This window comes from Antedon mediterranea, chromosome 3, assembly GCF_964355755.1.
Source record: "Antedon mediterranea chromosome 3, ecAntMedi1.1, whole genome shotgun sequence".
Classification (NCBI taxonomy): domain Eukaryota; kingdom Metazoa; phylum Echinodermata; class Crinoidea; order Comatulida; family Antedonidae; genus Antedon; species Antedon mediterranea.
This window is the reverse complement of record NC_092672.1, coordinates 29,289,871-29,302,531: the sequence shown is the minus strand read 5'-3', so window position 1 is coordinate 29,302,531 and position 12,661 is coordinate 29,289,871. Positions and strand designations below refer to the sequence as shown.

The 12,661-nt window shown below is 34.7% G+C and overlaps 1 protein-coding gene across 1 annotated transcript; it reads left to right on the top strand.

Moving 5' to 3' along the window:
* The first annotated feature begins 7,121 nt into the window (after nucleotides 1-7,121).
* LOC140045164 (uncharacterized) lies at nucleotides 7,122-12,253 on the top strand. The gene is made up of 5 exons (XM_072089956.1): nucleotides 7,122-7,233; nucleotides 8,403-8,492; nucleotides 9,063-9,392; nucleotides 10,225-10,479; nucleotides 11,485-12,253. The coding sequence occupies exons 2-5, from the start codon at nucleotides 8,403-8,405 to the stop codon at nucleotides 11,602-11,604; spliced, it is 795 nt and encodes a 264-aa protein (XP_071946057.1). The 5' UTR covers nucleotides 7,122-7,233; the 3' UTR covers nucleotides 11,605-12,253.
* The last annotated feature ends 408 nt before the right edge of the window (nucleotides 12,254-12,661 follow it).

Here is a 12,661-nt window from a genome sequence, read left to right as displayed (position 1 = left end):
ACAATTGTATTAATGGTATGGGGAGGGAGACAGACAGAGAGAGGGGGAGAGAGAGCTGAGAGAGAGAGAGAGAGGCGGGGAGGGGAAGAGAGAAGGAACATGTAACGTCTTTTGCTTGGACCAACCGTACCACGATTGAGCCTTGACCTTGGTTTTGGAGGCGAGGCACTATGATGATACACGGCCACCATAATGTATCTAGGTCGTGATACGATATTCATGACAAAGCCGTTCTTGTTTTCTCAGCTGGTATCTAATAGTTTGATAATTATAATTGCTAATTAATTGCATGGTTGATTAATATTTCTCGGAAATCCGAATGTGATTCTGCTTTATCTGGTCCTAATTAATAATGTTACTCCATCGGTAGGCCTACACTTCTGGTCATCCAACCTTGCAGATAAACAGATATCGAAATATACATTACCGGTACTGTTTGCCTTTAAAATGTTCGAAGTTATACGGCATTGTCCGTTCTGCCTTCTTGGAAAGGCTGTGTTAGGACGAACTTTCTGTTTCTATTCTAATTTTGTTTAAAGGCCAGGTACGGGCAAAAAATGGCTATTGATCATACATTCCAATAATTATCGATCTATAGTTTCCCCTATGTTTCATAATTTTTTGATTTTTATTTGTGTTACACAAGCATGTTGAAAATAAACACTTCCTTATCAGTGTGGGGGGGGGGGGAGGATAGTTCAAATTACACAGTAAAATCTCTATTCTTTTGTACACAAATGTTATAAATAGAAAGGCATTTTTAAAAATCTATGAAAAATAAACGGTGTGTTAAAAAATGATATCAGATGACTAACTATAGGTAATATGTATTTGACCATTTTAAGGGAAATTCATGTTTGGGGTTTTTTTTTTTTTTTCTTTATTAAAACTACAAAATAACCTATTCAAAGTCTGATTTAATTAATCCTCATTTTTCATGTTTTTGTAGGACAATTATTGTATTTCAATATACTTAAAGACTGAATTGTAGGGTTAAATGAGTAAGGAGTTTCTTAATGAGATACGACTTTCGGCACGTAGCATAATTATTTTAAAATTGATGTGAACATCTTTACTTATTATGTTTATATCCCTACGCGCCTCCTCTCCCCAAAAAGTATTTTGTATTGTACAATACAAATAACGAACAAACAAAATTCAATGTAGAATGCTCGTGGATATTGGGCTAGGGGTTTATCGTTTGTTGTATGCTGTTGCTGCCTCGAAGACACTGTTATGTTTTTATTGTTGTTGCCAAGTTAACGGGGTTTCCAGGACAAAATAGCTTAATATTAAACAAAAGTTAATATCCGGGATTTTGTCGGTATTGCCAGCAAAATTCGATGCCAAATGAGAAATATGTAGGTCTCAAATCCTTTTCACTGGTCGATATTACCATGTTTATCTCTATTATTATTGTTTCTATGTTAACGATTAACAGACTATTACCGGCATATATTGACAATCTGTGCAAGTCAAGTCTTGTCGGCATTGCGGCAATTGATATTTCGATGCCAAAAAACATGAATATTTGTATGGATTTATAGTTGCAGAGGCGTAGCGACTATGAGCGCTCACTGGCTAAACCCAGGGGCCCCGAGGTTTATGGGGGTCCCTGAGGAATATAAAGCATTAAAATAAGTTTAAAAGGTTCAAAACGCCCAAGAACTCGAGCGTTGGAGGGCCACTTTGCGTCTCTACACGACCAGTGGTCTCATGCCTCTGCTTTACCTCACTGAGTTGCATTGCACAGGCCTATAATGAACATTATTTGTAATATTATTTTTCGCTAGATGACGTCAGAAATCTGGCTGAAATCAATAGTTACGAGAGTACTGAAATGGCATAAATGTCATCCGGTGAATATGCCCATCATAAGCGGCACGTAATTATTCATAAATAAGAAACGAAACTAGTATTGCGTAGGTCTTGGAATGCAGTTGTGTCGCACTGAATCTTAAATGATCATCATCCATTGGCGTAACTGCTATGAGCGCCCACTGGCTAAACCCAGGGGCCCGGATCTTATGGGGGCCCTGAGCAGTGTCCCGAGGAAAAAAACAGGCATTAAAATATGTCGAAAAAGGCTAAAACACCCGAGGCCTCCAGCGTTGGAGGGCCACTTTGGTTTTCTAAGCCCAAGTGGCCGTCCAACGCTTTCCTTTCCGGCCTTTGCGTTACGCCACTGACTACATCTCTCTGCTCTAAAATGTAATATTGGTTACAATGCACCGCACTGAAACGTAAAGCATGTGACGCGCGACACCAAAACATTAAATTTGTCATCGAATGTCGCTCTCTACTGCAACTCACCGGCGCAATCACGGAGAGTGATGGTTGACACAAGATTGTAAAAAGCGGCAACACCTAAACGATGTGTGAACATATTATAATCATGCGCGCTGTACAATTTCAGTACAGCATTAGTACTTAGTATGTAGGCATATGTAATCTGAGGAAGCGGACCAGGCTGAGCCGTCGTTGGGCTTTTCCCTTCTTGCTGCCACCCTTCTTCCCTACTGCCGCCGCAACCCCATCCCCATACTAAGGGGCTAAAGCATTCGATTCGACTGCACCTCTAGAGCTTAGTTCTCACAGTTCGAATAGTCCATCGCTTGTGATTGGTCGACTTTTTACGTTGCGTCTACGTCATTGCGTTGCGTCTTAGTAGGTATTTTGAGACACATGCGAGGGCAATTAACATAATAAAACAAAAACAAGAATAAAGTTAATTAATCCAATTTAATAACAGCTTAATGTATAATCAATGATAAGTGTTTATCTCATGAACTGATATAATCAACAGAAATACAAACTCTATCGAGTTATAAGGAAAGCAGATAAAAGTATGGGTACCAAATCTGAGGATTTAGATAGCATGTGTTTTATTCTCTATTGAACCTTTATTACTGTCGAAATTTGTTTTTAAAGTTCTTAAAGTTAGTGAAAATATTAGTTAAGTTGTTATCACTATTTTCATGCTTGTATCGCCTACTATTTGTATGCCATGTTGGACACTGTTATCCCCAGTTGTCAGTAAAAGATAATTATAATAACGAATTGATGTTGGCTAAAGCCAAAGTTATAATGTCTGATTCTTCCCATCCCTTGCATAGTTCGTTTGTTATGTGCAGATCTGGTGGACTACTTCATCCTTCGACAAAAACAAATAAGTTTAACAACTCCTTTATTTCCTCCTCAATTCGTCTCTTTAACAAACAATTTGTAAGATAATCTATATATAAATTTACGTAAGGGCAAAAATCGGTAAATCGTGCGTTATTTCTAGAATGTTTACTCGATGGTATATAAAGTTGGTTCGTACTTTCGGTACTAATTTTAACCACCTGATGTAACCCTGTCTACTAATTAAATTGAGTTCGATAATTAGTTATTGACGATTGGAACGAATTTAGGTTCAACGATTTGCCCCAAATAGGAGTGTTTTCCGATCGTGGTATACACTGTCTAATGGATGTCAATTTGAAAAATACCCGCACACAATAATACGAGGACACTTCGCATTTTCCTATCTCCTCCTACGATAATTGTTTTTAATAGCTGAAAACCGGTTGAACAGTTCGAGTACAGCATCATAATGTTGAAGACAGGCCGATTTTCTTAAAAAAATGCTATTTTGATACATGTAATATACGTTTTTACACATGTATTGATTTGTGATGAATGGAACATTCCAAATTATTTGGTTTAACCATAGAGGTATAGATTTAGATTTATGGGCCCCCTTGGAGAATAAACATAAATAGTATTGCAATGCACTTTTGATCGCAATTTGAATCGCAAATATCTTACTGTGAGTGTTGGTACTGTTAGATATAATATAAACAAATATACAAATAAACTTTATTACTGTGAGTGTGGGTAGGCCCTACTGTTAGATTATAAACTATTATAATATACACTAAATAAACGTTATTACTGACAGTTGCTTCTCAACGTTTGTATTAATTAATAATTTAAAAATATATAAACGTACGTACGTAGTGGTGTATTGTTACATGTACTTTACTATTTCAATCGACTATGACAGTGAGAGTTTTAACAAAGTATTAAATCGTTAATGTTTTACTGTATTTAGTGGTATATTATTTATAGGCCTATAAAACATTAAAAACAATATTTCGTTACTGAGTGGATAAGAATATATTTTAAAATGTTTCCTCTTTGTACCTATCTTCTTCCCCCATCCCTCAACCCTTAATGTTACATACAAAACACAAATTGGGTTTGTTTAAATGAGTCCAAATAAAAAAATTTGACTCATTGTTTCTCTCTCGGAAGTAATTCCCAGGGTGCTAATTTTAGCTGACTACATAAATCATCGTGTATATTTATTCGTTTCTGTAAACGACAATGTATTATAGTCCTGCAGTACGTACATTTGAAATCTCCATTTTTTTCTCGCTGGAAAATACTGTGTATTCGAGAACCATCTGTGGGCACGACCTAGATGGTACGCGAGCGAAGCGAGTGTGCCATCTAGTACAACGAATTTAGGTTACACCCTTCGGCCGCGAAAACGTTTCTGTACAAATATGATACCGATTGGCTTTATTTCATTCAACAGCGACCATAATCTCGCCAATTACAGGATAGATAAACTATTTTATTATTGATGTGCTTATAAATTAAGACTCATGTAAACAGCTTGATTACATCATTTTACAGACAAACGAAACTTTTTTAAACCTACTGTTTCAATAACTGAGTATAATACTGTATACGTTTTCATAAGTAAGTGCATATACATTTTCGTGTTTTCATTGACGAGATTGTAATAGTAACTTCAGTAACTATTACAGTACTTATTTATTATACGACACAAGACAATTGTATCTGACAGGTACGTACATTATTCTAAAAAATAAGTTTAGATAGATCCCTTAGGCGTCATAAATCACAGGCCAACAAATCAGTACTCATGACAGAAATTCGACCCAGTTTGGTTCACACAAATGTTTACAGGAAGTTCAACACCACAACCGATGATTTGCCCTAAATATTTAGGTAGACTACAGTTTAATTTTTCACTGAATAGGAGCTTGAATTTCCGATTTCCATTTCGCAGAATGTCTAGGTCTATTTATTTAGTTTGGTTCTTATAATATATAAATACAATCAACTTTATTACTGCGGTTCCATCACCACCACCACGTGCCGCCGCCCAATTCCCGTACATACATTTCCATTTCTCCCTAATTTCTTTAATCCACATAAATTAATTGTCCTTTATGGAATCCAGTATTGGTTTTGTTGTCTCTATTTCTGAATACCCCAATTAGGGGGACACTTCCGTTTTTGTTTAGTGTCCCAAAAAAGTCCCCGTCCGTGGATTCTACTGTATTCGAGAACCATCTGTGAGCACCCCTAGATGGTACGCGAGCGAAGCGAGCGTGCCATCTAGTTACTGTAATTACTTTTAATGAACTGTGACATAGGCCTACAATGTATTTGACTTATATCTAATTTTATAATGTAATTGTATAATATTAATTAAAATAAATAATTTAATTATATTAAATTATTACTCAATACCCGTGAATAAGTGCATTTTATAGGATTGTAGATTTATTTATTACTCAATACAATTAAAATACTTACAATATATTTTTATATAGGAACTTGCTATTTTTATCTTTCTATCTTTTTTGTCTTTTGGTGTTATTCTCTCTGTTTTGATGTTTTTATATGGTGTTTTTATTACAAATGTAACGGGGAGCTGAGTCTCACATTTTATATTTATTATGTGATAATAAAGTATATCTATGTCTATGCCTATCTATGTCTATGGTAGGCGGTACTGTTAAATCTACCTTATATTAAAACATTAGCGAATCCCATTGCAATTTCAACAGCAATATAAATTCAATCAATGTTCATTTCGTAAATTTACCGACTTCGTTTTCTACCACGCGTTCTATCGACCAGTATCATCCACGGATTAAAACATCGGAATCATACTATACAAATTAATAATTCGTGGCCCAACTAGCTTTAATATCTATACGCCCACTCAATCCGTTAATTTCATCTTTGTTTTGTTAAATTGATTGTAGTAACGGCGTTAATTGCAATATTGAACTCTTATCGTCCGTAAATGATATTTTACTGAACCTATACTGATGACCGGATCGTTTATTACAATTTTAAAGTTTATAGTTTCCAGTATATATGAAACATTTGCGTCATGCGAGGCTACTCATTTGTAGGCCTACTATTTGTCGATACCAAACCATGACGATCGGACCTAAAGTTAAAAAATTCCCGACAACTTCTGTATATATTATTCCTCCGTTTCTAAATTTAGGCCTACACAACTTACGCTTATTCTACATTCTTCAACCTCGTTCTCGCCATGCACAACGCATCTTATTGCAAGTTTTCCCACTGTCTTATTTTAATTTTTAACACTTGTCCACATTACAGTAGCTTGGATTAGAACAAATCCATTTGATTAGTACAACTTCGGCTTGTCCACACGGAAGACAATTCTTAATTTAGGCTTGGTAGGCATAAACTATCTTATTTTTTATTACGCGCGCGTACGTGTGTGACGTGAATGAGTGGCCGAGCGGTTAAGACAGTGGAACCGTAATATTACGTAGCCATAACATCGGCAGGGGTTCGAGGCTCACTCACTCCATGGTTCTGGTGGTAGAACGAGTCTTCTCGGATAAGGACTATAAACCGTAGGTCCAGTGTACACATCTAGCTCGTGTGCACTTTAAAGAACCTAGTACATCTTTCGAGAAGAGTAGGGGGTTACCCTGGTGTATTAGTACATCACAGCCACTGATCACCAACTGGGCCCTTCTGGAGATCAGTCTTTGACTGAAGAGGTTACCCAGTATAAATATATATGTCAATCAATCAATCAAACACACGTCATATTATTATCCTTGCTATTCATTGTTCCAAAGACAAGTTGTTGTTGATACAAAACTACATGACCGAACTAATTTGCAAAATGTTTCGTTGCTCTAATACGTGAATATAAACCACGTGTATGTAATGGCAATTGAGGTTATGCATCGTAATTACGGACGAAACTGCTAATTGGCTAGATCCAAGGCGACCGGTAAACTATAAGAACAACAGCTCGTAGATTAGTTATTACACTTGTCTTAAAAGTTACCGTGCTCGTGTTAAACAATATTTGCTGTTAGAAAAATATAATTGTTGAAAATCTATTTGGGTTTCGTTTTGAAGAAGGTAAGATGTTTATCTTTTATTTAATAATTCTTCGAATAATTTTTAGCAATTTCTATTCATTTTTTTGCCAGCAACCAAGATACAATCGATTTTGTTCAATATACGACTGCGATTTCACACTAGTGTTTGTATGAATGTAACCTGTACTTCTATTCTAACAATATTTAAGTCGATTACTATTCCAGGACAGAGATTTTAATACGTTCGCTTAATTTACGGGCCTGATTTTTCGTAAATTATTTGGTTACTTTCCCTGTGTTACAATTAGACTATGTATTTTTATGTTAGTGAAATCACAACATTTGAGATATTGTCCCTCCCTACGTGAGCGCAGTCTGTCGATATTAGGCCTACTTACAAATGGCAAAAATTATTTATTATACAGAGGATTTTTTTTAATGTATCGCATATTATAATCTCTCTTCGTGTAAATTGTACATTGCTATCAGAGCCTAGTAATTGTCATCGCCTTCATCGATCTTTTAAACGTACCGTATCTTTTAGTATCAGTATCATATCACATTTATCCAATTAATGAAAACTTCAACAATAAACATTATAAACAAATAAAGATGTCATTAATTTGGATCAAACTTAGAGGCCAAAGGCCTGTTTTAGAAAGACCAACAAAACATAAAAACCAAATACCAAAATAAGATTTGATATAAAAAGGTAATGTGGCAAGATATTAATACATTTATGAATTATAATTTTCCAGAAAAATAAACTTAATTCGGTGTCTGAATAATTTTTACATTTTCACATTGTTTTATATTTCATTTAAGTTATTCCATAATTTTGGTCCATGTACTGTAATAAAAAGTTGGCTTAAATTACTAAGTCTTACAAACGTATTTTAGTAGAACCCATGTAAAGTTAACACCTTTGGGGTTTAAAACAAGTTGGTTCCCATTAGGACGCAACGCAAGAACGTAAACGCAACGTAATGACGTAAACGCAACGCAAAGACGTAAACGCAACACAAGGACGTAAACGCAAGTGATTTGACCAACGAAAAGCGATGGATTATCTGAACTATCGCCGCTGGTCATCGTTCAATCCGCTTGTGTTGAATTTACGTCAGTGCGTTGCGTCCTAGTGAGAACCAAGTTTTAAAACATTACCCTTCATAATTGTCAATGCACTGTTATACATTTTGTTTTATTTAGATGGCTTCAGTATATTTAACAACTATCATTGGGATTGTCTGTTTCTTTGGAAAGTTCTTGTCAATATATGGCGCACCTACATACACTGAGGTAAGAGTATGTGTGAATAGGGCCTACCTAATGTAGACCTCATACACTGAGGTAAGAGTATGTGTGAATAGGGCCTACTTAAAGTAGACAGCATACACTGAGGTAAGGCTTATATACAAATTGAGTGCTAGAGTTACAAAAAAATGATTTTGTTCTGTAGTGCAATACAATTGGTAATGGTGAATCCGTATTCATGCACAGGTTTTAATATTATTTTTGCGTTGCGTAAAGGATAGAGAAAGCGATACCCACCCTCTGAAAATAATAGCCTCACCACTGGATGTAAACATAAGAAGAAAGTAGGCCTATACCAACACAGTCGAAAAATATGGTTACCAACTCGAAGACGTCAACTTATCATTTAAATATTTTTATTACTCAATTTTGAAATTGTACAATTTAATTAAAATTTGCCTTTTCTTTTATTACTAAAAATATATTCATTTCATATTAACATATACATCTCTTTAAATGTTCTTAACACATTCACTTTGCGTATTAATTTCTTAGCGTATTCATTTTTTTAAACATATTTATTTATTAACATATAACAATTTCATTCTTATTCAGTCCGAATATGGTACGGTATTACGGAACGTTCTACTCGCGGCACATAAAGCGACGAACAGACAAATTCTACCAAACAAACAACGGCCAGTTATGACTAACTCTGAACTAGAACCCCAACATCAGACTAAAGGAGGATCAAACCAGATTATTAAACCGTCATTAAAATCCATTTCACTTCTTTCGTCTATGTTGGAAGAGAAAAATAAATTAAAGAAGATGCCACCAAATATTATGCCGATGCCACCAAATATAATGTCATCACCACCGCTGAGTAGCCCGGATCTTCCTGGACCACTCTTGCCTTCTATGCACGCCTTCCCAAAACCTTTGGTAAGTATGGTAATATAACTTGTATTTTACATTTCATGTATTTTTATTCTACTTCAGATTTTTATTTCTATGCTATAGCAAAAATTATCCACCGTATATCCACCATCTTTTTTTACCTTCTAGGGAGTCACCAGACATGTTATTACATTATGTTAAACTATCTAACTACTGAAAAAAAGTCTTCCTGGTTTTTATGGCAGGATTTTGGCAAATTTTGTATTTGACCATTTTAAGGGAAATTCATGTTTTTTTCGTCTTGATTTCTATTAAAAATATTTGATTTATGTACAGTAAACCAGAAATTATATTTAAAATTCATGCCTGTACCTGAGCATTAAAGAATTTGAAAAAGAGGTTCCTATCGAAATCTCTATTTTGGGATAATCAAACAACTTTAAACCGTTCATTATAATTATATATTAAACTATTTTTTCTTGCCTCGGTTTTAGTCACAGTCTGTCTTTTACAAATTCTTTTTATTCTTTTGGTATTTTCAATATTTTTTACTTAATTTGTTATTTTACTATTTTTACAAGTTTTAAAGAATTCTATATGCATGTTGTAACCTTTTATTTTCTATAAACAGGACCATATGTAAATGTGATACATCTATACCTGATATGTTTTTATCCTGTATAAATATGTTTTTAAATAAATAAATAAATTAGGGAGGTTTCGATTTGCGAAGACCGACGACCTAAGGGTCAATCGATATGTTGTCGGTCGTCGCCATCAAACCTGTGTCAAAATGCGCACCATGAATGAACGCCCAGAAATAAAAAGTATCTACGCATGCGCATACATATGAAAACTTTTTTGTTTGGTTACTTAGTCAGATGTTTCGATATCGGTAATCACTGCTCTGCCGTCAACATCACGGACGTTCAGCTTCGCCGTGCCACCAATGTTCAATACAATGAGTCTTCTAAGTCGGTTGGCCATCAATTTCCAATCTGAAGAACCAACAAACCGTGTACCAGTAACATTGAAAGAAGCAACAGGAACTTGTCAAGAAATCGATCAACTTGGACCGTTGACGTCACACAACGACGCAATAACCATAGAAATTATAGATACTGAAAATCGAGTAAGTAATGGCCAATCTATTCATTACCGCTGAAGTAATTATAAATAATCGAATGATCTGTAAAATTAGTAGCAGTTTAACAACAAAAAGAAGGTACCAGTATAGCTGACGTCATCAGCAATTAAAATACTTGAGTTTGAATGGTAACCTCAGATTTTAATTGATAAATTGGTTCGGTCGTGTGAACGTACCTTGAAATAGCCTTTAGGTATTGTTCTAATAATTATATTCAATTTCATACGTCAATAACAATTATTATTAATATATAATAGTCTTATTCTGAAGCTGTACTGGCACTTAAAGATGAATCGTTGTCATAATTAGACATATGGGACCAACAGCATAATATTCATTTTGAAGGACGATATAATGATGATAAGAAGGTCAGAAATGACAGTAGTCACGCACGCACCTAGAAAGTTACCAATTTCTGTATAGAATTAAATTGAAATGTAATGTTTCCCGTTGTTCTATTCACGGTCACATGCGTGCCCGTCCCCTGTGCTCTTAATATTCAACATCGTTCATTCCATATAGGCCTACATCCACTAGGTGTCGCGCGAATCCATTTTGTATCTATGGATTTTTCCATCGCTGTTTCTTGTGTTCGATGTATCATAATGTTTAAAGATATATTTTCCCTTCTGAAAAAAATATCTGTTTTTAATTTTTGTTGTTGTTGAATATGTCATTTTAATTCCAAATAATAGTTATTCACTTTGACCAAAAATTGGATTTATATTTATCTGAAAAAACTGTAATTTAAAGCAAAAAAAAGAAATAAAATTGACAGGAAGTCAATGGGTTTTTGGTTGAATTTAATCGTTTTGTGATTTTATAACTGAAAACAATTATTTTTTCGGGTTTTTTTTTCTACATAAGTGATTAACTACAGCATGGCCTATTCAAAGTTTGATTTTATTAATCTTCATTTTTCATGTTTTTGAGGGATAATATATCTTTAACTTTGAAAAACTAATATCAATTTATTTTTTCTTTTCCTAGGTTCTTTGGGACAGTGAGTGTCTACCAGACGACACACTGTACATCTTGCCTGGCTATAAAGTAAAATTCTACTCTGCTTCAGATGACAACACAGACCCAAGCTACTCTTTTTCTAGCTGAAAAGTTTGTCTCTTTGTATAAATATAATTGTTCAATAAAAGCTAATTTATTATGTATAATATTAACAAAATGTATTTACATTGCTTTAATTTATATTCAAGTGAAATATTTATCTGATAATGATATGTCGTATTGTCAATGACGATTTTTGCGCACCCACATTAATTAAAAATGTTATTGGTTGCTTACGTACGTACGTAAAAATGCAACTAATATTAATGGTACATTTATACCCGCGCGTTAAAATGCTTATAACTGAACATTTAAATAAAAATAAATGGTATTTACTTTTGAAAGCGTGCGTCCAAATAATGATACTTTTGAATGCGCGCGTCAGAATGAGGATGATACTTTTGAACGCGCGCGTCAAAATTAGAATAATACTTTTGAACGCGCGCGTCAACATGAGGATGATACCTTTGAACGCGCGCGTCAAAATGACGATTATATGGTCAACGCGTTGACTTGTATATATTTATATCATTTTGGTTCATTCTCATTGCAGGTATAGCATAGCTTCATAACTTCATAACAGTAGGTCTATAAGGCCAGCTATATTGATATTGTAAAATCATTTGGAAAGAAGAAAATATACGCAATGATTACAGAGTAGGCATTTATGAGAAATATATATATTGTTATTGCTGTTTGGATAAACCAATAAACATAAATTAAAATATATTATAAAAATGTATAATTGTATTTTACTAACAACGTAACAACGGTGGTAACAACGATGACGACGACGGCAAACGAAAATAGGGACTTAACGAAACACAGCGCAGGACGGGAAGCCATATGATGGTGGTGCTCATGAATTATGCATGAGCTTTAACAAAGTGGGCGGAGCTTAGCGTCGTCTTAACTTTTTGAGAACGATAGGGGAGGGATCGGAGAGATATACTGCGGTCGTCTATGTTGACTGTATATGATTTTACAGTCTAGCAAACACAGGATATCCGTCGTCCTCCCGTAACCGTCGTGTTTCGTAAAGTCCCTATATTGAAAAATGGCGACGGCGATGTATGGAAATGCATGTAACAACGAAGACGAAAAT

Coding starts and splice junctions, on each gene's coding strand:
- LOC140045164 (XM_072089956.1), top strand. CDS start 8,403: ATGGCTTCAGTATATTTAACAACTATCATTGGGATTGTCTGTTTCTTT. Junction 8,493..9,062: donor GCGCACCTACATACACTGAG/GTAAGAGTATGT, acceptor ATTCTTATTCAG/TCCGAATATGGTACGGTATT. Junction 9,393..10,224: donor ACGCCTTCCCAAAACCTTTG/GTAAGTATGGTA, acceptor TTGGTTACTTAG/TCAGATGTTTCGATATCGGT.